Below are 25585 nucleotides of genomic sequence, written 5' to 3'. Positions count from 1 at the left end.
TGAAGTGTATAACAGGCAATGGATCTTTCCATTACCACTGTATTATGGTGAGGTCAAAGAAGCCAAGACAAACCTTTCTGAAGGACTAGCCAAGCTCCTGGGCAGAGGTTGAGCTGAAGATGCCAACAGATTATTCCAACACTTGGCGTAAGATCATGGTCAAACACTAGACCACAGCTCGGGAAGGCTGGGCAAGAACACAGCCATTCCAGCAAGGCACAGAACAGACTAGGAATGGATCACGGGGCCTGAAATGAAATGCAAATTAATCGGAAAACCGCTTGCTATTGCCTCACCTCTCAGATATGCAAAGGCAACCACAAAAAACGTGCACAGGCAGCTCTCCCCCAGGCTCACAAAGCTCCCTGTTGCCAGGGAGATCGCTCGCTGCCAGCTCCGCAGCAGAGCTCGCACCAGAGAGGGGAAACAGTGCTGAGAGGTACATGAGGAGAAACATTTCTGAGCAGACTTCTACAGGTCGGTGAGAGTCACCAGGTGTGAAACCCAGACATAGTTCCGGGCTCAAACTGATGTTTAATATTGTATTTATGTCATTTAGACGAGCACTTCCCTTCTCACAGCGCCCAGGTTTGCATAGAATTAGTGTACCAGAAAGAACGAGCTTAACAGAACAGGCTCGGAAACCTGTGACTGGCTTTATAAAATTTGCAACAGCAGATACAGACCGTGAATCTACACCGCCATCTGCAGAAAGCAGCTTGGCAAATTGAGATTAATTGGCTCCCCACGCAGCCGCAATTACGAGTGCCAAGATGCAAATGCTGGCGTGCGAGATAGGAGCTGGGCACGGCACCCGATGGAACGACAACGCCGTGCGCCTGCCCAAACACCGCTATCGCAGCCGACAGACCCTGTGCCACGTATGCTGTACCATGGGAAACATTTGTTTTTATGCTTTATTTCTTCAGCCTCATTCTTTCTTCTTCCTCCTCCCAGTTGCCCCAGGGACCCCGTTCTGTTTCCCCAAATTCTCCGACACCTCTAACAGCCCCGTGCCACTGATGATGAGTGTGGTCACAGGGCTGCTGGAGGGGCGCAGCACCACCACTGCTTAAATCCCACTACCAAAGAGGATTCTCCAGAGCTTAAAGCCGTGTGTGGCTCCCCCGTCACCCCCTCGCCACGCTGAGGCGGCGGCCCCGGGGGCAGGACGGGCTCGGGGCTGGGGCTGGAGCTGGGTCCCCCCTCCCTCAGCCACAGCAACACAAGGGAGAAAAGAGGCGGGGGGAGCCGGGGCCTGGTGCTTTACTGGAGCTTTGGTCACAAACAGGCGCTGCCCTCACGGGGCGCCTCACGGCCCTCACACCCCCCCCTCAACCACCAAGCGCACGCGGGCCGCCCCCTTCCCGCCTGAGCGGGCGGCGGCGCTGTCGCGATATCCCGGCCATCTCGCGAGAGGGGCCGGGCGGCGGAAGCGGCGGGGAGGGGCCTGAGGGGAGGGGGGTGGGCGGCGCGCCGCCAGCGCGGCTCCGCGGCCCGGCCCGGCCCCGTCCCCGGCCCCATCCCCTTCAGCGTCCCGGTCCCCGGCCCGGCCGGAGTCGGTGCCTGGGAGCCCCGGCAGCGGGGGCAGAGCGGCCCCGGCCGCGGTTCCCCTCAGGCGGAGGCGGCGGCGGCGGCGAGCGGCGACGCCCCCGCCCCGCGGCCTCTCCCCCATGGTGGGCTTCGGGGCCAACCGCAGGGGCGGCCGGCTGCCCTCCTTCGTCTTCGTGGCGCTGCTGGCCGTCATCGCCGTGCTCGCCTTCAACTGCTGGAGCGCCTCGTCCCGCCAGGCGCTGCTGCGGGAGGAGCTGGCCGAGCTGCAGAGCCAGGCCCAGCGCACCGAGGTGGCCCGCGGGCGGCTGGAGAGGCGCAACTCGGACCTGCTGGGCAAGGTGGACTCGCACAGGAAGCAGCTGGAGCAGAAGGAGGCCGACTACAGCCACCTCAGCAGCCAGCTGCAGGCCCGCGACGGGCAGGTGAAGCAGTGCGAGGACAGCAAGGTACGGCCGGGGCAGGGAGGCTGAATGACCAGGGGCTGCGGGCCCTTTGGTGCTGAGAGCCGCCAAAACTCCGTTTTCCACTCTGTTAATTTCTTTGTTAATTGCCTCCTGGGTTTATTCAGTCGGTGTTGAGCGGTCAGGGAGCTGTGCACAGCCTTGAAAGCAGAGCCCCAGCTCGCTGCTCCGCAAGGCCGGGTGTCTACCCGGGTGCAGCACCTCCAGCTTGTGGCTGCGCCTCGGCTCCCATCGCCCGCCGGCCTCTGGTTCTGCTGCAGCCAGCGTGTACGTGGAAAAAAATCGTGCTGCTGACATAACGTGTCACTGCTCCTAGCCACGCCAACAGGAAACTCAGCCTGCCCTGCTCTGTGGACGTGGCCTGGGAATTCCTTTCCTTGTGGAAAGGAGAATGAGGGAGTGCATCAACTTTCCTTGGCCTGCTTTCAGAGCTGTTGCCCTGAGTTAAGAGGAGTTAAGCCTGCGGTAGAGAGCAGACAAGTTCCCTTTTACTCAGCCATGTGCATGGCAGCGTGTGCTTCATTTGCATACAGTTCATAATTATAGCGTCTAACTGAACACTTTATCACATTAGGATTTATGGAAATACCACCCTGTCAGGCTTATCACTGGCTGAGTTTGTTTTTCTGGCCATTTAATATCATACTTTTAATGAGCAGGGTAAGAAAATACATTTCTTTGTCACAGAAAGTAAACAGTTACACGTCTTAATCTAATTATCAGGAAGTTAGTTGGGGGAACTACCAAGTCTTTCAAGTTGTTTTAGTTTGTATCGAAATTATGGTTTTTTTTTCCTGCTAGCCATTAGCACTAAGTTATTGTGTGTTCAACAAACATGATTTCTTTTTAATGTATTTTTTTCTGATTGGATTCCTGAGAGATTGGGATAAAAACCCTGATGAGGTATGTAATGGTAGATACCAGTGCTCTCCATTGGAAGTAAATACAAATTAAACGCATTGTGACGCCATAAAATCAACTTTAATCTATGAATAAGTATTTTACACAGGCATGAAAGTATTAGTCTGTGGCAAGTAAAAGAAGCTGAACTGGTGTGCTGGCATTAAAGTGGTTAGGTTTGTAACAAAGGTGATTACCCTTGTAAAAGACAGAGAACTGGTTACAGTCTTCTAAACCGATGTGTTCTGTGTTTGTTTTTAATTGAGCATTAATACCCAAATAGTGAGGGTAGGTAGGGTTAGGTGTTCAGTGTCCTCTCCAATAAAAGCAAGCATCCACAAATGGTAGTGGGTTAAAAACACTGGGGGTGTCCATCACAGCACCTAATTACATGCTGGAACTCCTTTCCTTGGGCTCTCGTGGATACTAAAATGGTAAGAATTCATGGCTAGCACTGTGCTGCAGGACTCCAGGAGACAAAATGCCAGTGAAGGTCAGGGTGCCTCATGAGAATCACTGGAAGCCCGCTGATGCAGAATACAACTGGAGGTGCAGCTGAGCTGTGTGTGCTGACTGCTTTGTTCTCTGTGAACCTGGCTGCTCTGGGAATGCTTTCGGGCTGGCATCTTGCAGGGCAGAGCAGGAGGGCAGCAAAAGAGAAGAGACTAATGAACCTCACGGTTATTTTCGTTGTTAGTATCGTGTATATTGCAATACATGTATATGACCTGTATCTTCTTTCTTTGGTCCAGAAGCTGCTATTTTAGATCATACGAGCTAGTAGCTTTTAAATATCATCATTTCTTTACTTGTGCTCAAAACGGTCAATGTGCCTTAATAGCTTAATAGGTGAGAATAGCAGTATTTTTTATTTTTTGGTAACCGGTCACTGGCCATTTCTTTTCCTCCTCTTTAAGCTACTGTGTTCTCAGTGGCTTATATCTTAATTTAAAGCCAATCAACTAACCAAAAAGATTAAAAACCTTTAAGTGACTGTAGTTTAGAGAATGAAACAGTCAAAAGATGTTACTGAAAAAAATGCAGAGTACGGATAAAGCACCTGACCAAAAGACTTGACTGAGAACTTTTTTATCTTGGAATAGAATTTGGCAAAGATGTTCTTTGAACAAGCTATTCCAGTGATCCCAGCCCACTAGTGGAGTATGGGAGCTATAATAAAGCACCACCACTGGTAACTCCTGGGCTGTCAGGAGATCACAGCAGATCTAGGTTTGTTTCATAGCAAACTCATTTGGAAGATGCCCCTCTGGTGCCTGTCACAGCGTCAGTTCTGCTTTGTGCTCCTTCATCTTTATAAGAAGTTCTTTGGTGGTCACGCAAATCAACCGTGCATTTTTCAGTGCAGAGGCAACCTGAATTTCTTCCGTCAGCTTCCTCCTAGGTCAGTGATATCTGCAGCCGAGCCCAAACCCCTGCCTCTCTCCTCCCTCCCTCTGCACGCATAACAAGCCAGTCACACTGCACCAGAACGTAGATCTGTCATAAGAACGAAAAGCAAAGATAATAAAATGGCTTTGTGTCTTGTTTTTAAAAAAATAAAACCACACCCACGAAACCCACACACACTCAAAGTTTGAACTGCGGTAAGGCAGCACCTGCTGCTCACAAGGTGTGAAAGCTGAGAGGCAAAGGAGGAAACTTCTGAATGTCTCTAGAGGCTGCCATGAAGATGACCCCTTGAAATGCAGCTGAACGTTTTATTTTGGTGCACTGGAAGCTGGAGAACAACTGATTGTAAATCTAGTTTGAGCCGTTTGAGCCCACTGTATTTAGGCCTTCCAGAACTACAGCCTTGCAAATCTCACAAAGGTATTGTAGAACACCTTGAGAAAAGAAAACTTTGGTAAAGACCTTGGTAAAAAAGAACACCTTGGTAAAGAAAAGGAGCTCTGGCGGAACGTGGCAGTGATCAGAAGCTCAGATTTTGAACAGCGATTGGTAACATCCACGGTGGAGGCAGCAACTATAAATCACCCTCTTTCTACTAACGAGACCTGGCTTCTTGGGAATTCTCTTTCCCTGTCACCCCGTGAAGGTTGCTGGGCCCTGGAACAAAGCGGAGAACGCTTGGGGAGGCAGGCGGCTGCAGTGGCTCACAGCGTTTGGGAGTCCTGAGCCTTTCATACTTGTTTGCAGCACACCATGAGGATGCATTGTTCATAGTTTTACACATCCCTTTGCTGTCAGCTCAGTAAAATGATTGAATGGCAGGAATTCGTGGTGGAGAGCTCCCAGATGGCAGCCGTCCAGCGTGTAGGGGTTCGGATCTCTGTGTTTGCTGTTGCAGCTCTTAGGAGCACGCCTTTTTCATTCCAAAGCTGTGCTGGGTGTGTAACACATCCTTACCCTTTAGCCAGTGCCTAGAAGTGCTGCTCAATGGGATGAAACTGTCGAGTGAAACATCCTCAGAAGCAGCTGGCTGGGTTCCTTTTTGCCAAAGCCTGTTGGTGGCTCCTCAGTTTGCAAGGGTGTACTCTGCAGCAGCGGTGTTGAGTGCCTCCTCCTACCTCCCCGCATGTTCCTGATCATGAGCATGACAAATACCGCACCTCCGAGGCTGTGGTAATTGCCTGATGGTAGCACTGGCTGTTCTGAAAAAGGCACTGGACAATTCATAGTAGAAGGATCATGGAACTGCGGAGCACAGCCCCTTGTGCTGTCTGTCTTTTAAGGAGCTGTGGTGTGCTGCTCCAGTGTGTGCCACAGCGATGCATCAGGAATGCCCAGGGGCCTGAAGCGAGCCAGAGGGGTACGGACACCTCCTGTACTGCTTCAGCAGGCAGTTCAGAGGACATTTGCCCTAGAGAAAGAAATGACTCACAGGGAAATACGGGTGGATGTGTACTTGTTTCATGGGGAAGCAGTTACCACCTGTGTTCAGTCCTGCAATAAATGTGTAGACGTAAGCTCCGGTGTGTCTATAACTTTCTTTTCTTTATATGAAGAGACTGTTACAATTCGGACAGCACTGGAAGTGTTGTCTTTGAATATAATAAGCTCCAGCAATTTCTTTTACGCTTCCCAACTGCTCTGGAAAGGATCTGAGAAGCCACTGAGAAATACCGACGGTGCAAATGGGTCTGGATTCCAGGAGGACACAGATCTGAAAGAACTGGACTTGTGCCATGGTTGTGGGGTGGGTTCTCTGCATGTGTAGGTGGAACAGATCCCATGAATCATAAAAAGCTGCTTCTGCTTCTGTCCCTCTGATTAGGGACATTTGCTGTCAGCTAAGCTGTTTGGGCTATGAATCCTGTCACTTTTCTCTGAAACTCGAAATTGTCAAAATGAAGGATTGTGTGATAGAACTGATGCTATCTATCTACAAGTCAAACTCCTGTTAACAGAGACAGTTCCCCCTTTACAGGTCAGATGTCCCTGTACCCCGTTCAGTTGTGGGGGAGCAGCCCCGTTAAGCCTTTGTGTGGGGTGTCCTGCAGAAAATCCCCATTTCAGCAGGTCTGGCGTGGCTGTAGCTCCTGAAGTTGTAACCGCCTGGGGCAATCAGAGCTGGAGTGCCTCTCCTATATAGAAAAAAGAGGCAAACACAGTCACTGACACGGTGTTAAAGAAACAAAAGGTTTGAAAAAAGGGAAGCTGGAGGTGGGTGGAGGAAGTCCTACGGAAGGAAGGGCATTCGGCTGCATTTGTTTTGGCAGGAAATGCAGGTAACTGGCTTGGCACCCAGGGGGAACACAGCAGCCTGCGTGCGTCCCCTCCAGGGCTGCGTGCTTCCACCCTGCTGTGGAGTAGGAAAGGGAGCTTCTCAAGAGCAAAGACAACTGGATTTGAGATGGCACCAAAGCTGTGTGTGAAAATACTGATGGCCAAGCTTTCTGTTGGTTTTTGTTGGTTTGTTTGCTTTGCCTTTTTTTTAGTTAACTGCATGCAGTCTTTGCTGCTCCAAGAGGTAGTCCTGGCCATGTAACCCAGGAATGACGGCCCTGTCCCAGCACCCTTTTAGAGTTATCCTTTACATCAGTCATGAAACTACAAAGAGAAATGATGACAGAATCCGTGTTGCCCGATGGTGGTCATAGATATTTTTTTTTCACCCTTTCTCAGTTTGCTCTCTATATCTGCATTTTGCCTCTGTTATTTTTGTCTTTGTGTAAGAGCAAGAGGAAGCATCTTTCCTTGATGACTTTGTGTACATGCATTTCTTACTGAACTGCTATTTTTTTCCTTACTAAGAATACCAAATTAAAAGCTGTTGTGGAAGTCCACTGCTGTCAGTTTCTCTCTTAAAAGAATAATTTGTGATACAAATTTTACCTAGCATCACATTAAATATTTACTTTAACCATACATTAAGTGAAACATTGTTTTTGCTTATGATGCTGCTTGCCTATTTTTATATACTTTTTCTATACTTAGGCTTTGACGCTGGGAATTCGCGGGCCCCTTTGCAGTATCAGAATTCAGTGTGTTAATTTTAGCCCTGGCAAAATCTGCTTTTTTTTTATTTTTTTTTTTTTCAGAAAAAGGCAGATTTTTTCCTTCCTAGCAAAGCCTAAATATTTAAGTTGATGTTATCACAGATAACTAAATATACATTATTTACATTTGCAAGAATTTTTTATACGTCATCCTGATGATTCTTTACACATCTTCACAATGAAAAAAGAATGAATTCAAATGTACCTCAGTCTTTACAGTCTAAACTGTGTAAACCCTCTCTACTTTGCCAGAGATTTCCTGTATTCATATAACTGTTTCTTCCTTTCAGATTAAGCTGCAGAACAATATATCATATCAGATGGCAGACATACATCGTTTAAAGGGTAAGGAATTTAAGGCCAAACTGTGTTTTTGCAGACTATGAAGCTGCATGTTTTGTAATTGGTGAGGTACTGCAGAATGCAGCTTAAATGAAAGATTGAATGATGCTTGGAAGATTGCATAATCTGAAATTTCATGATGCTCGTTGGTTATCTAGTCTGGCTATAAGTGTAGGGTTGGCCCTCGCAGACTTTGCTCCACTGGCTGCAGAAGGATGGTGTGTCCTGGCACGGCTCCCAAGATACTACAGCTGCTTTCGTGACCAGCTACGTGGTGCAGTAGAGTTGGATCAGCAATGCTGTGATACTAATGCTGGGTTAGAAGAGGACCAGAAAGCATCTTTTTAGGCTGTTGTTACAGACATTGTAACCACGTCTGTGTATCTTACTGTGTTGGTTTTGGAGAAACCTAGAACAGCTACTGCCAAACTTTGTACGTGCCTGCAGACAGCATACTTGACACTTCTGCCTGTAGCTTTAGAGCTGCAGCTTAAAATAGTAGGGAGTTTAAGCAATTATTTGTATCCTTAAAAGCAGGGGGAAGAACCTTTAGAACAGTTCCTTTTAAAGACAGGACATGTACGATTTCCATGGATGGTGTGAAAGTACTTCTTTTTACATTTATTGCAGAAAAACAATAATGTAACGGAAATGTTATGTTATTCAGAATAACAGATTTTTTTCAGAAAATTGGGGAAATTTTCAACAGATAGGTGAACTAGTGTTGTGTAAGTTTTCTGAATGAAAAGGTAAAGAACAATTCATTTTCTTTTAGTTTAAGTCATAGTATCAGAAGATTTGTTCTGTAATCTGTATTGACATCTGGCATAAGCAAGTTGGCATCTTTTTCAAATTAGTTGAAGAATCTTTATGTAGAAGAAAAAACTCGAGCAAGTTTTTAACTTACATAGCGATATTAAAAGTTGTATCTGCCACAGGGCATTTTTTTGGTTACAGCTGTACATTCATGTTGGTTTTTGCTTTTTGATCTAGAACAACTCGCAGAGTTACGCCAGGAGTTCATTCGTCAGGAAGATCAGCTTCACGAGTACAAGAAGAACAATACTTACCTTACAAGGAGACTGGAGTATGACAGGTATGTCTTCAAGAACGTTAGTAATGGTAGATTTGCGTGTATGTGATAAAGGTGCATTAAATAGCACAAGTTACTCGTATTCCTGTTAATCCTCAAATTTGAGCGTACCCATTCATGATGGGACTTTGACTCAGCTAGTTGTTTTTGAAGTTCTATTATTAATGTTGAGATCTTAGTTAACAAATATGTGGAAGAGTTTAATCAACAGCATTCTGGAAGCCAGTAGGGTTGTTAATTGCCGTCTTCCTAAAAGTGTAATTTATTGAACTGAAGTTGAAAGCATTACATATAATTGGAATTTCAAGTATGTTAAAGAAGCAACGAGAAAAATTACTCCTGAAGCTGTAGGGAGTGCAGAAGATTAACACAGAAAATATTTGAAACTTTCCCCAAAAAAAAGTACATACCTGTTTCTGTGTGTGCCCTGTAGAGTATTTGCAGGTTTGTGGGAGATGAGAATTTTGTGAATTGTGTGGATCTCTCTGTGGCTTGTTAGAGAAGTTGGGACATCTAGCTGTGTCATTCAGATCTTGTTATTTGAGTTGGTAGCAGTAAGTGATAGTAGTAGTTGTGCATCTCCTGTGTTGACAGCCACGGAAGATGTATTACTTTCCAAGTGGAATAAATATGTGCTGATGACAGATTAACTGTGAAGCTTGAATTTTCGGTTGCTTTCCAGGTTTCGGAGGAAATGTCTTCAAGACACGTTTGTTATCTTGCTGTTTTTCTGCTTTGTCCCTATTTTTTTCCAGTTCTGCTTTTTTTTTTTTCTGTATTCAGTCCATTTCCATTCCACATGCCTTATTCCACATTGAAGGTTTTTGGACAGACTATTCTAGTTTAGGTTTTTGTTCCACTTCATTTTTCCCCGTATTTTATTTATGAGAGAGCAAATATAACATATAATATGAACCAAATGAAATATGACTGATAACGCGTTTCTAATTAAGTCTCCAGTGTGGGCAGCAGATCAAGGAAATGAGACTGCAACATGAAGAAAACATAAAGAAATTAATGGACCAAATTGCACGGGAACAAAAGGTAATGCACGATTACATTTCTTTGAATTAGAAGAGCCCAAAGTCTGCAGGTTCCTAACTCAGTAGTTCAGATATATTGGAGGGCGTGCACGTTTCTTCTCTAACTTTTGGTTAAACATGGTACTGAGCAGCCCTAGGTGGATATTAGTGTAAGGCCATCTGCATGTTTTGCTGTCATTGAACTGAGCCTTGAAGATGAGGCTTAATTCTTTGGCCTGCTACAGCCTTCCTGCATCACACCACCACTCCGGATTTTAGTTTTTTCTCTGTAAAATGGATATTGCTTTGTAGCTCTGCAGGGTAGGATCTGTGTTCTTGTACAGGTTATTGCAAAGGGGAGCTTGAGCTCTGAGGCCTCTAGTGCTAATGTGATGCAAATATCAATAGTGTTTAAATGGTGTCAAGTGTGCAATTATATGCTGCAAGCTGTCAGTAGAGTGTTAGCCTCTTTCCTACAAACAGATGAAATAATATACTTTTCTGAAGACTTCTGTTCCTTGTTTAGTCTCTGTTTACAAGCATTTCAAAGAAGGCAGACTTCAAGTAGATTTCATTGAGATCGTCCCTTAAAGCTAGAATTGTTTTTAAGTATGTGACCTTAGGTTTAAGGCCAATGATATCTTCACCAGTCTGTGATGTGTGTAAGAGCTGAGTTGGCCTTCATTCCTTTTACCATAGTAACTTTCTCTGTGTGCCCATGTAGTTTTGTTTATTTATAGATTACAAGTGGTGTCTTCCTGCTAGAGGCAGAACGCTAGCAAATGTAGCGCCTATGAAAACAACTTTCCAAGGTTATCTGTTCTAGTGCAATTAAAACTAATGTGTTGTGGAGTGGTAGAGGTTTCCTTTCTATTCTTCTGGGCTAACTCTGTTATTCATAAATTATGAATGGTTCAGCTGTTGTACGTATGCCAATGTAAATGTTATACAACCATGAAATATTTTACATTTTATGTGTCCAGAATATCAGCTCCTACCCTCCAGAGTGAAATTCATATGTAGAGGAATTCTCGTTTGGCTTTGATGATTATCTAATTTATAAATGTGATTTTGCTTGCCCAAAGTAATCTTAAATTTGAGAGAGTTTGTTATTGAATGTTCAGGGATATGCTTCATGTTGTTTTCTTATTAATTTGTTCTAACAGGCCACACAGAAAATTCAAGCCAGTAAAGATACTGAAGTAAATCCCAATAGTGATGACCAGGCAATATCTAAGACTGTTACAGAGACAGAAGATAAAAATGCAGAAAAGAATGAGCAGCCTTCAGATCATGTTGTAAACGGCAAAGGTATTTCCTTTTTTTGTCAGTTGTGATAATGAGCCAAACATGTTGCGTCCTTTGCTGTCATACAGAATCATGTGTTTCTCTAAAGCAGAGCAATGTGTTATTAGACTTAGATAACTTGATTAGCTCCATGTCACTGTACTAAGTTAGAGTTTACAGGTATCCAGAGTTTGTCATGTCCTTTTTCTGGGTCCTTTTGTGAAAGCAGTTTCTTGCACAGTTTTGTGTTCGTTTTCATAGTTTATTTGGCATCTCCCTTCCTCAAGTGGCCAGTTGTGAACTGGGGATTGCCACTCCACTCACTGTGAAATCTGTCTTGGGGTGAGCTACTGGGGAAAGGGCTTGCTGCAGAACAGGAATATGCACAGAGAAAGTGGTTCAAGGTGAGGAGCATTGAAACCACTGTGAGAAATCTCCAGCTGGGTAACTGACCAGGAGCAGTGGGAAACCTTTTTTTATGAGCTGTGCGGGAGACCCAGCAAGTAATTACCATAATTGTTTCCTGCTGCTAGTCCATTCCAAGAAGTATATGGGTTCCCCTTGCTTCTGCTTCTTGAAGTGCTGAATCCACATCTTTTTGTACCGATTCAGTGTCTGTTCCAGCAAGCTTCTTGAAGCAAACTAGAGCGGTGCATCTGTTTCCCATCCTTTTCTGAAGATTGCACTGACTGGCCGACTTTGGGATCAGTGCTCCAAGGCAGTCCTGAGGGACTTTGCAGAACAGCGTAAGAAGTCTTGTAGTTGCATTAGCAATGTGGGATGTTTTCTGTGGATGAAAGACTTTTCTGGTCTTGGAGCCTTCCACGAGAGGGAAATTCAGCCTTAAAACTTAAAGGTTAATAAGGCAGAACATCTTATTCTTGTCTTACAGAGAAAATCAAACCAGGAGGAGATGCAGGCATGCCTGAAATAGAAGATAATGACCCTGCTAAGGCTGAAGATACTCCCACGGGTTAGGAGAAATATTCGAATACTTTCACGTTTGGGTTTTTGATGTTATATATTCTGCATAAATACTTTATGTTTCATAGTAAATGCAAAGTTTTAAAATTTGCCTATGATAGTAAAGTTCAAGTGGGGTGTAAAATTTTTTTTTTTTACTGTTTGTTACAGATTTGAATTCTCAAAACTGAGCGCCTCAGTGCTTCTAATAATTTTCCAGGAAATCTTGTATTTCATATTTTCATCTGTGATTTGAAAACAAGAAAACAATATATTTACAAGATTGTCAGAGGAAGAGCTGATATATATTCATGTTTCATGTTAAGGCTTTTGTCAATGTGTTTTATTTTAGCTTTAAAGAAGCCACTTATTTCAGCTCCTAGAAGTGATGGTCATCAACCTGTTATAAATCTTCCAACTGAACAGCCCCACGCTCCAAATCTGGCACCAGGTAAAATTCTTATTAGCAGATGTGTCAGCATTTTGCAGCAAAATTTCCGATTAGTATCTGCTATCGTATCATGAACGTTAGGTGCACATGGCCAGCCTTTTATTCTTGTTTGATGTTGTTACAAAGAGGAAGAACAACTATTGATATCTGTTGCATACAGGATTACTACAGGCTAGTCTTAGTCTGGCCTCCTGAGGTGGCTGGTTACATGATCTCTTCTTCCTCCACACACACAGGGTAATTTTGGAGCATTTTGACCAACTTCAGTCAAATTTGACAGCTAGAAATTTCAAAAGTAAGTGCTTCAAGATTCCTCCACTGGACAGAAGAGAGTAATAGAAATTAGTACGCCTGCTTAGGGTACTAGGTAGAGCTGCAGCATACCATTAGGAGTCGATTGAAGATCTACTTGGAGATTAAGCAGTGGTACTACCACTTGCTCAGTGGCCTCCTGTTTCTGTTAACAGCTAACTTTAGGGTGATGTGTGGGAGGTCTAGGATGTGAGAGAACTAGAAGTGCTGCAGAGAAAGGGTTTGGAAGAATTGCAGTTAGAATAGACACAAATCCATATAAAATATGTTTAAAATTACTGCTTGTGGATCAAGTGACTTTGTATTAACGTCAAGAAAACATTAAGTTATGGCTGCTCTGTGCTTCAGGTGGCATGTTCAAATGCTGTCCTCCTAAAAAACAAAACTATAACATATGTATTGTGTGTTTAAGACATGATCAAACAATTGGAAGGGTTTTTTTAATAAGTTATGCCCATTACTGGTTCTTTTGAAAAGAAGCCAGCAGAAGTATTTCTTAATTTCTTGCTTTTTGTAGTGGATAGATAAGCAGGTTAGAATACCGACATCAGTGAACTCAAGGTTTGTATATGCATTTAATGTTTAATATTCTAAATGCCAAGGCTTTTAAATATTTATTTGTGTTGTTTTGAGGTAGCTCTCATTCTGAGTTTTATTAATGAGAAAATGTGAATATGGCAAGTGAAATACTTGTTTTGTTGAATTTAGGAAGAGTTTATCAAGAGAAAGTTACCATAAATTTCAAGGAAACAGGTTTTTCTGTATTCCTTGGCTCTGTAGTCCTGTAATTCTGCTTTTTATTTTAACATAACTTCTGTGACCTACTGCTGTAACCTTCTGATGAGATTGTAGCTCTTGAAACACTTTATGTTGCTTGGTAGATTTTTGAATATGAAAGCAGAATCAGCAGGAGGAAAAAATTATATAAGTGAATTATTCAAGGCTTCATCAAACACTTAAATATTTACTGAAAATCAGATCAGAAGCTAACAATTGAATATTGATTATTTATTAAAATGTGATGAATTATCTTTTGCAGTAGCGTTAAAACCATCTTTTGGAACCACATAAGCACTGAACACATTTCCTTATTTTGTAGGTTTGCATGGTGGCAATGATGGAAATGTTGATACTGTGAAAGAGATACCTCCAAATTCTCTTCAGCATTTAAGTTTTGGAGAAAATATGGAAGGTCAGAAAGAACACAAAATTGAAGCTGACCATATAAAACTTCCAAAGAGCAAAGTTGGCGACTTGCAAAAGATGAAGCAAAGTAAGTTGGTCCATGTCATATACTTTGTTTTACGTTCTATGTGTTCTATTACTGCCTGTTTGGAAAACAGGAACCATACGAGCAGGTGGCCTTCTGGAGAGTAAGCCTGAAAAAAAAAGTAACGTTAGGCTGTTTTTAAAACAAACAAGGAAGGGCATGCCATAATGTGTCAACTTTCATATGTATTCAATCAGTACAAAACCGATAGCTTATAGGAATTTAAAACGTTGTAGGAAACTACTACACTTTAAATAGATTGTTAATTTAAGAGTTTTGGTACATGCATGATAGAGTGACTTACATTCACGTGGTTACTTGACTTACCTACGATGTTTTGGACAGTATCATAAGAATTCAGCCCCTACACAGGGGAATTTGTAGTATATGTGTATTGGCCAGAAGTTTGTTCTGCATGAGAAAACCTTCCAGCACCCTTCTCTTCCATGTCTGCCCAAGGAAGAGTTCTTCAGGCAGGAGCAAATCATGTATTTGCTTATTGTGTATGCTGGTAGCAATACTGTGGGGGCTTAGTAGGGCAGACAGCAGGTAAGATTTGCATGGGTCTGTGGTTGTCTTTGTGCCGTTGTTTTTGAGATGCATCTCTGCCTTGCAGCTAATACCATAACACTGGGATACTGGTATTTCCTAGAGTGTTTAATGCAGCATCTTTATGCCGTTGTTCCCATAATAGGAAAATTATTTTCAAACTGTTTTCTTATGATCTCAGTAGCAATACTTTGCTCCTATAATTTATGTGGAGGTGGAGGGGGACATGTAAAAGACAAGGGTGGAATAAGTGGGGGCTGGATATCAACCTGCTGTTCCTGGAAAAAGTTCATTAGGGCAGACTTGAGTTGTTTTAATATCACTCATGGATCTTTCTGGTAAAGTGAGGGTATTTGAATAACTCAATAAATGAATGTGATTCAGTAAATAATGTACAAAGTTTACGTGCAATTTGCTCAGTTTTTCTTCCACTATGTGTGTCCTGAGATTTGCAAGACTGTTTAGTTTATTGAATGAGCTTCTTGAGAAGATCCTGCACTTGTGTGAGTGACCACAGCTGAGAGGATGGACCTTCGTACTTCAGTTGTTGACATTTTTAAATGGATTTCTGTCATCCTTAGTAATGAATTAAATCCATTACTAAGCGGGGGGGGCTCTGAGGCAGGATCAGTGAATGAAATGTCTCTGTTGAAGGCTGTGGATACCTGAGAGTCAGTAATTATCACTGATCAGTATTTTCCCTTTCTCTTTGTGGTAACTCTTACTTGCAATAACTTGCATCCTAATGATACAGTGAAGGAGGGGATTTTGCTCTGTCACAGAGAGAAATGAACTAGTCCAGGTTTCTAGAAGATTTTATTTAGATGATTGATCAACAGTGGCCATTTGGAGAGGTCCACTGGTGCTAAACTCATCCCTCTGGTACAGAGGAGACCAGCTCCAGCACACACATGTCATTGTGGACAGTTGCATGGCTGGGTTGCATGGCTGCTTTAAGGGTTTAGCATTTTTGCCAAACCCTTAAAGCAGGAGGCAAGTGCTATAGTGAAGGAGCAGCTGCGTCCTGAAGCTGAGCAGGAACCCGACCTTGCTAGGGCTGTCCTGTGCACAAAGGTGCTTGCACGGGCTCTAGCACAGCAGGTCTGTGTTGGTTTGCTGCATTTCCTTGGATCCTTCCAGTATTTTAGCCTTTCCTTCTATCAACTTAAACTTAATCGGTACTTTCTTGCTATACTATTTCTGTATATCTACAGGCTTGTTTTTTCTATAAGTTAAGCACATTCAGCTCTTTTCCCATAGCTCATTTTATATTTAATGGGTGAATTGCACAGTTCTGCCTGTTCGTATAAGGCAGAGTCCAAGATTACAAGCAATATTAGCAAGGGTTATTTAATTACAGAGATGAAGAGTGAATAGTGTATCACTTCTCACTTATGAAAAGATAAATTTCTTCTTACTTAATTTGTGAAAATGACCAAAACTTCTGTCTCTCTGTATTTGAGGTGCATTAGATGTGTTTCTTCTGCCTTTCTTCCTCATCTGGATAAGCACTTGTCCTGGTTTTATCTGGGGTAAAGTTGGTTTTCTTCTTAGTTGCTGGTACAGTGCTGTGCGCTGGGCTTAGGATGAGAGTGGTGCTGATGGCACACCTATGGGGTAGTTGCTGCGCAGCAGGGCGCACACAGAGTCGAGGACTTCTCAGCTTCTCACACTGCTCTGCCAGCGAGGAGGGAGGCTGGGGCTGCACCAGGAGCTGGGAGGGGACAGAGCCAGGATGGCTGACCCCAGCTGGCCAAGGGATGTCCCGTACCATAAGGTGCTGTGCTGAACAGGAAAGCTGGGGGGGTTGGCTGGGGGTGGCACTGCTGCTGCTTGGGCTGGGCATCGATCAGTGGGAGGTGAGCAACTGCACTGTGCATCACCTGCTTTGTGTATTTTATAATTGTTATCCCTTCCTTTTCTGTCTTACTGAACTGTCTTTATCTCAACCCGTGAGTTTTCCCTTCTCTTCTGATTCTCTGCCCGTACCACATGGGGAAAAGGGGAGTGAGCAGACGGCCATGTGGTGCTGAGCCGGGTTAAACCACAGCAGCAGTGTGTCGTTGTTTCTGTGCTGAATTTTCTACGCTGCCACAACCAGTAGTTACCGCTGTTTTAAGACAGAAGTTCATTTTCACATCTGTTCATTGTAACCTCAACCTGGTTTTTAATCCTGATGCTGAAATCGTGTTCTTTAACTTCTGTGTTTGTTTCCAACACGAATCACTTAACATCTGCCTTGGCAGACTCTTTCCTCAGTTCGTTTCCAGCCTGTCCAGATTGTATCTCACTGTAATCCTATTTTTTTTCATTTATACCTAATCCTCCAGACTTGAATCCTCTGTGGTCTTGGTTTAGTGTCGCTTTCTTTAAGCAGTGGACAAGCAGACTGAATTGCTGTGGACTCGAGCATATCTCCTTAGTATCCCATTAAACACGGATCTGAGCTTGATGTTATAGCTTTAGTCTGTCATTGGTACTTGGTTGGCTGTCTGGGCATTTCACAGTTCCAGCTAATTATGGTTCCTGCATTTTTCTAGTTTATTGCACCACTGTCTGGACCAGTTCTTAGTTCTTTGGTGTGAGACAGAAATGCGGAATTCAGGGCACTTCAAAAACTTCTAAAGCTCAACAGGAAACTTGTTCGTTAGGTGGTTAAAAAAAAATCAAATCAGAGGTGCAAGGCAGATCTTTGTTAGATTTTTACTCTTGATAGTATGATACACACTTGGTAAAATTATTTGCTGTATACAAAGTCAGAAATACATTGCTCAACATGCTGCTCTGTTTTTGTATAGAAAAATTCCACTCCTCAGGAAAAAGTCCAAGTACAAAACTTTCACTGTGTGCTCTTCAGCATTTAAAAGAGTGAAGCCTGTAACAATGAAGATTTCACAAGACAAGTTCCGAGTGGTTGAGTACATCCTTTTTCCATGGAGGTGTTCCATAAACAGCGTTGTTCTCCGTCCTGCCCGCACTCTCCCTTCTGCCCCTTTTCCTCCGATCAAAACTACTACGGACAGCCGATAATCCTAACCTGCAGCCTGCTTTCATTTGGAAACTTTCTATTTCTTTCCTCTCTGCTTCTGACTTAATCCTTTGCCTACTTCGCAGGCCGATTCTTTGATGAGAATGAATCCCCTGTTGATCCGCAGCAGGGTTCTAAACTGGCAGATTATAATGGGGATGATGGGAACGTGGGTGAGTATGAGGCAGACAAACAGGCTGAGCTGGCTTACAATGAGGAAGAGGATGGTGATGGTGGAGAAGAAGACGTCCAAGGTGAGCTTGGGCCCTGTCTCCATCCCATTGTAATAAAATCCACTCTGAGTTTTCTTGTTGAATTTGTGTAAAGCCTCACTACTAGCTGATCAACAATTTCTAATATGGAATAAGTAAGCTTTAGGCAATTTTTAAAATTTGGTCTCGCTTTCCATTTGAAAGCAACGCTACAGCAGTTCTCAGAGTACTTCAGTAGCTTACTTGAATTGTGTACAGTTTTTGCTAGGAAAATCATTTCCGAAATTTGAAATCTCTTGATTTTCTAAACACCAGAATCTGGTGTACAGCTAGCTGGAATGTAGTCTTCGACCTTACTAAAGCAATTTTCAAGTAGAGAAGCGTGGCTTTTTGACTATTGCTTATTTTGTCACACCTGCCTAGAGGTGGCACACGATGGAGTCTCAGTTACCGATTCTCAGTGTAATTTTTTGTGCGTTGTACACAGATTCAACAGACTTCTGGTTTTCCGTGTTAACCAAACCTCAGAACTCATCTGGTGTTAGCCTAATACCTGTATACGCATGTTCACCGCCTCGTTCTGCATGCACTTCAGAGTATCACCTCCATTGTTTGTCTGCCGTGTGTCTGCCACGTTGTCTGTCATTCTCCATGTAGCAGTTTGGAAATACCTCCTGAAAGGCTTGCATGTCTGCAGGGTGGAAATGTTTAAGTAAACATTTATTGCTGATTAAGGAAACGCAAAATAACTGGGGGGGGGAAGTAACTCTGAAGTTCTATGTGTCCCCTGATTTTGATCCTTATAATGCAAGCTTTTTATCTGGTAGTTTCTCAGACAATTTTTTCATTATTGTTTTAGGCATAATTAATAGAAAAAGCTGATAAAAAGCACCTAACTTCTGTGGGCATGCATCTAGCTATGCGGTGTAAGCATTTTTTGGCTAGGCTGGTAGTTTGAAACTCATGAACAAGCAAAAGAAAAGTGTGGATCAGAACCCTGGGCAATTAATTAACTTACTGATGAAAAGGAAAACTGTGCTCCAGATGATGTGGTCTGTTTTGTTACACTTTTTGCTCAAAGCTGTAGCAGGGGATTTTAGTCACTCTTGATTACTCATGTCTGTTCCTCTGGATGGGTTATTATGAGGTTGTAAATTGCTCGTTAAAGCCAGCTTCCAAATGAACGTACAGAAGTACAGGCGGCCTCTTGCTGATGATGTGCCATGGACGCAGGAGACTCGCTGCTAACGATTACGATTCTGTACTGGGAAGGAAAGCGGGGTGTGCTGTGCGGGGTGTGCTGTGCCTGGCTGTGTGTCCACCCTGTGCTCTGCACATCCAAGCAGTCCTGTGGACGCTTCTTGTTTTTTTGTTAGTTTGTTAGTTCAGTTCCCTCTAGCACACAGCAGATGTCCGGCTGCTCACCTGCCTGCGTCTCAGCGCTGTCCTGGGCAGCCGCTGCCCTCGTGGTGCTGCCGTTCCTCTCCTGCTGCCTCCCAGCCCAGAGCGAATATCCTGCAGGTGGTAAACTGCTCCCAGGGCCCTGAAGGGCACCCTGCGTGCCTCTTAAAAATGGGTGGGTCCGATAAAGTATTAAAGGGTAGAAAATTGTTCCAAACCACAGAGGTTGTGGTTACGTCGCTCGCTATGCAAGGGAAGTTTAAAAAAAGCTCCAATTGAAAGTGGTCTCAAAACTTTCACATTTTGATGTGACACCTCGCAGCTCACTGCTCTGCTGGCTTTAAATTTGGGCTTGTTCTGACCAACCCCTCTTTATATCCGTGTAGATGTAATAGATTCTGTATCTTGTAGTAAAGATTGAAGAGTGGCCTCAGGAAGCCTTTTCCTGAATAGTCTGAGCAGCATACGTTACAACCTAATTTTCCAAACCTTTCTTATCTTGTTTCCTAATGACTTGTTCCCGTGCAAGTCAAGCAGCCTGGAAGGTGGAACTGCCAGGAGCAGCATTTTAGAGAAAGTCTGCATCAGCTTGTGCACTTAATTTGTTTGTAGAGGAGGAGAAGGTGGAATTGTGGGGTTTTTGGAGGAGGGGTTGGTATAATTGGTCAGGGAGGGAAAAAAATGAATTTCTGCCGAAAAAAACTATTAGGAAAACATCACATGGCTTTGCATTAGGCTAGAACAAAGCATCTGGCATGTGCAAACAGAGCAGTTTGGTTAAACATGTTTTTCTGTTGCCACTAGAAATGTGTGGGCCTTCTATTGAAATTCTCAGAGAAAAATACACAGATCTGGGAGGTGTGCTCACGTGGATGTCAGTATCCAGTCTGGCATCACTTACTGCAGTTCACCTGCTGGAAATGCAAAGTGATACTTAACGTGTTGGCTTCTGCTATAGTAAAAGTGTGTTTTGTTTTGTTTTGTTTTGTTTTTTGTGGTGGCTGGATGGTGAAAGATGATACAAATCAAGTGATAGCCACGTGCTTTAGTAGTAGTTATTACCAAACAAAAGCATGTCACATAGATTAACAAGACTTTTGCTGGTGGGAGTAGGTTACTATTGGGCACCTGCCTCACTTGCAGCCTGATGACCAAACTCCTTGTGGAAGTGTTTTAGAGCTTCAGACAGCTCGTCCTCAAGTAAAAGGCTTGGTGAACTTGTGGAGAAATGCAACTGATGCCAATGGCTTGAGCTTTGCTTTCCCTTCCTGTGAACAAGCATATTTCCTGAATATAAAGAGACATCATGAGCTTTGAAATGCAGCAAAAGCTTAATTAAAACCAACTGAACTTTCAGGACTTTCTGATTTATTGAGGGAAGAAGGCTGAGGACCCACAGAGGAGATACCTCAATTATGACAGCTAGAATAATCTATTTAAAGACATCTCTTTCAAAAACTACTGAAGTGAATTTCCTTGGCTGATTCTGTTTGTGTGTGTGTCTGTGCATGTGCTACAGTAAATGGTTACACTGAGGATGCACAAGTTTGGGGTTTTGTTTTTAATTTGTTGATTTTCCTGGAGGCTTAAAACCCCAGGAAGAGGTCAAGAAGTAGCACAGAGTGGTAGAGAGAGAGACGATCATTCAGGGTCTGAAAGATGAGCTGGAACATTTTCATCCTTCCAGTCAAGGACAAAGTAGAAACTCTGCTGTAACGGTGAACCAAACGCAGCTGGAAAAGATGTGGCACTCCCAAATTGGCCACTCTGCATCAGCTGCAGGACTGCTTACCCTGCATTGCCCCTGCTGTGCTCTCATCCCTGCTGCTGTGTATTTCCTGGCTGAACTACACATTCAGGAGTACACGTCTTGGCTGGAGGGCTATTTATTCATCCTGTGGTGGCCTGACAAGATGGATTTCTTTCAGTTGGGAAGAGGGGTGGTGAGGAACGTGTTGCTGATCCCTCAGCAAGGCTGAGAGAGAGATCACAGATCTCCATTGATAAGAGGTTTGGAAAGGTAGAAGGCTACTTTTTACATTTTTAAGTCTGTTTTCAAATTTTACACTCAAGCCTGAGATGCACGATAGCAGAACGTAAAAATGATGACAGCAAAGTCAATTTGAGCATTTCGTTTAAAAAAAAAAAAAAAGCCTTCCCTGAGAAAGGTGCCACGTGATAGAAATGGGAGGATACCATTTTTCAAACCTGGCAAGCAGCTGGGAGAAGCCTTACCTTGCTCCTTTGCAATCTATTCAGAGGCCTGGAGGAGAGTCATAATGACTTCTCTATGCAAGTTGCATGAGGTACTCAGCATTTTTGTAAAATCTTACAGTGTTTTAACTCTAGATTGGGTTAAAAGTCGGTAATATAACTTTTCAAAGTAGTTGACTTTGTGGTTGGGTTTTAGTGGGAGAGTTTGAAACATTTAAAGGAACACTCAAATTACAGTAGTAAGTTTAACAAGTTCTACGATCTCTTAAGTCAATAAATCTGTGAAACACAGTTGTAATAAAGCCAAGGATATTAAATAGTGTGAAGTCACAGTTTTTCAGAGGGGACAACTCCCTAAGTGCTGACAGCTGGACTTGTAATTGCAAGCCCATATGCCTCCTCCATATTTCCCCTGATGACTTCATTCCCATAACCAGACAAGGCCGATTCAATGTGGATGTAGAAAGCGCGTTCAAATATCTGTTTCAGTAGTGTCACATCAGATTTGGTCTGAATATTTCAATTGCAGATGATGAAGAAAGAGATCTACAGAATGACCTCGTCGATTACGGCAAGCCACGCTTCGGTGGTGATGGTGTTCTTTAAAGCTTGAATTAAACAGGAAATGGAGATGAGAAGAGATCTCAACTGAAGAACTTGAAGTGCTGCAAACTGAACCATTTTTACTCCAGTGTTTCATACTTTAAAAGAAACTGATAAAAAAAAAAAGATAAGTATACTCGAAGTTAGTGAAATAACAGAAGGAAGCGGTTGTGTACATATGTACATAGTTGTACTATTGCAAATTGTATTAAAACTACATTTCTGTTGTTACATTGAGCCAATTACTTAGACTGTACCTTACCTGTAAGAATCTTTTCATCTGAAACCAATATTATAAATATGGGCTGAGCTGTTTCTGCAAATTAGAAAACTTTGTAAACTGGAGAACTTGTACAGTTTGTATCTCATGTAACAAAGACACTGTGGAAACAATGTACAGCCAAAGGACTCCTTTTCTACAGTAATACCTGTATGAGCAAAAATACTCCGCTATTCTCATGAGTGCTGTGTTTTTGTATTTTGCAGGTGAGCTATCAGTTGAGAATGAAAACTGAATGTTTAAAAAAGTTGCTCCTTCCTTAATGTAACTGAGGAAAGATACGACAGTGAAGTAGTCCTCAGAAGCAAGTACCATTTTAAGTCTAATATACAGTGACCAAAACTCATAGCTACAGCTGGAAATCAGTGAGAGTAGAATTTCAGTAATTCGATACATCCTGAAAAAAGTTGTTTAATATCTTATTTTAGAAGGTAATATAGATAATTCAACACAGCTCATAGGAAATTTTTGTGTACGTGTTAAAAAAAGGGCAAGTGTTATAGTGAGAAACAAAGACAAGTTTACATCAGCTTTGTAGGAACTTTATTGGAAGGAACACCCCTCCCCTCAGTAAATAAGTTGTAGCCACCATTTTACTGTTTCAAGAGCCTCCATCCTGCGTCACACTCACACGAGTTAATTTACAATTTAATACTTTGATACAGATCTCTCTCGACATCTGCCACGTTCCATATTTTGTGGGTCTATCTCAGACGAGTTTGTAAGTTAGATACTTTTTGTATTATGTGTTTAAGCACTTTCTGAATTTTATGGAAATGATTCAATTGATGTACAGTAGAGGAAATTAAGGTTATTAACCCAACCTGCTTCTCCAAAAGGGCTACTGTGAAAAGAAATTATAGGACCTTTGACGTGGGTGATTGTACTTTATCTCTGCACTCAGGTTCCAATTTCAAATAACAGCTAAGGTTTGCTTGATGTCATTTCAGTGGACCTATTAAATTTCAAAAGTTGTACTTTTTTTTTTTTTTTTAGCTCTAGGGATATTCTTCTAATGAATCTTCAGTATACAAGAAATAAAAATTTCAAATTCTGGTGATGCATCTCAAGGGTTTTGTTGTTTTGTTTAAGGCTTGAGCTCCTCATTACATCATACTTGTGGGAGGCAGATGGGGGGAATAGCCCTTTGCATGGTGTGATATCCTTTCAGTTAAAAATAAAATGCTGAACCTGCTCCAAATTAGACACCGTACTAATACCACACAGTAAGTATAAACCTGTACCAGGATCCTAAGAATAGCAGTCTTCAGTAAATACTGTATTTGAGCACTGCAACTTTTTGTTTGTCTTAATGTAATTTCGCCCTGAATTAGGTGTTAACTTGATTCTTCTAATGAAAGCAACGTATATGGGTTCTAATAAATTAAGTTGTTCAAAGTTTGTGAGGCTTTCTGGCTTTTTCTTTTACAGCAAAAGCGTAAGTCAAGGTGATTTTGACTTTTGAGAGTTGGATTAATTGAGGCCTTCACCGAAGCTGAGGTATTCTGGCACACCAGCAGTGGTTACAGCTGTTTGATAAAGGCCAACTTCTGGGCTGGGGCATGAGATAGAGAACTCACTACGTGACCTGAATATGACAAAAAATAAGCTTGGAAGGCAGTAGAAGCATACGTTGCCTGGAACTTTTTAAGCCAAGAGGGAGCTTCATGTGCAGTGACTACAACTGCAGAACCTCTGGCACTGAATAAAAATGCTGAGAGGCAGGTGCTTATGTGGACACCTGGACCATTTTTGGGTAGAGTCTGTGGTTACACGCTGACTCTTAGGACGATAAGGAGTGTTCTTTCCCTGTAACACGATGGGGTTACCTTATCAGAATTTTATTTTTTAGCTCATCATCTTCAAGAATGTTGAACCTTCCAGTTTATTTCTTTGACTCCACATGAGCGTGGTGCTTTTGAAAACACTGACCAAATATCCCTCTGTACCAAAAAGCAGAATACTCTGCTAGTGCTCAGGGATCATTTTAGGGAGTTTACTACTGTGACTGACCTTCAGAGTGACACACAAAATTCTTTAATATGTTTTTTTTCTGTTTATTCTGATTTTCCATGAAACCTGGCTACTTCTATATACAACAGAATTACATTATCCAGTACTTTTAAGCAAAAATGTTAGATAACTGATGTTTAAAAATAAATGAATTTGATAATTATAGTCCTGTTAAAACTATTGTATGCATAATCAATTTCTTAGTGCATAATAACTTCTTTGTTTTCTTGTACGCCACAGGTCCCATGTTCAGATTCTTTAGATCTTCTGATAGCAAAATGAAACCACTCCTCCTGCCAGCTTTCTATGCCTTGCTGCACCATTGCCCTTTTATTACCACACCTCACTCCTGCCATGAATTGGCCTGGAACAAACCACGTATCTAATAACCCACACCAGCCTTACAGGCTTGTTTGAGCAAGGCTTAGTTTGTAGGCCAGCACTGAGGGTACGTCTGCAACAAATTATTTGTCATACGACTTCTCCAGTGACTGAAGCATAACAAAGAACTCCGCTCTGCTTTTCCCCTTCCTGAAACACCCCTGTCTGCAACCACACTACTTACAGGTTGAAATTGATCGGGCAAGAGGAAGAAAAATTCCTCATTCTGTTTTAGTAAGCTGGTAAGATGCCAGCCCAGATGGCCATTTGGCCTCATCCAGTACACTTTATTTCTTGCATTTTTCTATCCTATTCCTTGAGAAACTGATATTCAGTTTCATGGCTTCTTTCATAATCGGCCAGGGAATCCTTAATGCAGAAGGGAAAAACACAAAGTTATGAAGGAGAGACGTGAGAGCCTGTCCTGGATGAAAGTTTTCATTTCTGGCTTGGTTGGTGGCTCCTTGGCAGGAGCAGGAGCACCGCTGCTGATGCACCGATAGCGCTCAGCAAAGTTTTGACATGAGGCAAATGCTACCAAGTCCCTTTTGCTATTTGTGAAGTGCCAGCAGACTCGGACAGCAAGCTGTACGCATGAATTGTAGGTTTGTTTTGCCCCTGTGTTTTGGGAAAATATTTCACTTCAGCGGAGCCCATACCGAAACACAGTTTGATCCTAGTGGGTATCCTTTTAAGGAATCTAATTTAGGTCGCTAAGCGCTTTACCCTTCATTATTTAGTGATCCAATGTTTAAAGAATTTTATTTCTAAGGGGAATTGTTCTGTCAA

The 25585-nt window shown here is 42.8% G+C and overlaps 1 protein-coding gene across 2 annotated transcripts; it reads left to right on the top strand.

Moving 5' to 3' along the window:
• Window positions 1-1436: 1436 nt before the first annotated feature.
• GOLM2 (golgi membrane protein 2) lies at window positions 1437-23803 on the top strand. 2 transcript variants are annotated; one of them, XM_005009253.5, is made up of 10 exons: window positions 1437-2000; window positions 7666-7720; window positions 8711-8813; window positions 9764-9854; window positions 10999-11143; window positions 12012-12092; window positions 12435-12533; window positions 13945-14118; window positions 17779-17946; window positions 22049-23803. In XM_005009253.5, the coding sequence occupies exons 1-10, from the start codon at window positions 1674-1676 to the stop codon at window positions 22123-22125; spliced, it is 1320 nt and encodes a 439-aa protein (XP_005009310.2). In that variant the 5' UTR covers window positions 1437-1673; the 3' UTR covers window positions 22126-23803. The 2 variants fall into 2 exon arrangements, with proteins under 2 accessions (XP_005009310.2, XP_027321425.1); XM_027465624.3 differs by lacking the exon at window positions 17779-17946.
• Window positions 23804-25585: the final 1782 nt, after the last annotated feature.

This window comes from Anas platyrhynchos, chromosome 11 (assembly GCF_047663525.1).
Source record: "Anas platyrhynchos isolate ZD024472 breed Pekin duck chromosome 11, IASCAAS_PekinDuck_T2T, whole genome shotgun sequence".
NCBI classification, from domain to species: domain Eukaryota; kingdom Metazoa; phylum Chordata; class Aves; order Anseriformes; family Anatidae; genus Anas; species Anas platyrhynchos.
This window is presented reverse-complemented; position numbering and strand designations above follow the sequence as displayed.

Bases quoted from the DNA above. Each gene is read 5' to 3' on its own strand.
- GOLM2 (XM_005009253.5), top strand. From the start codon at position 1,674: ATGGTGGGCTTCGGGGCCAACCGCAGGGGCGGCCGGCTGCCCTCCTTC. The intron at 8,814-9,763 runs GTATGTCTTCAA...TTTCTAATTAAG, and splicing joins AGGAGACTGGAGTATGACAG to TCTCCAGTGTGGGCAGCAGA. The intron at 17,947-22,048 runs GTGAGCTTGGGC...TTTCAATTGCAG, and splicing joins TGGAGAAGAAGACGTCCAAG to ATGATGAAGAAAGAGATCTA.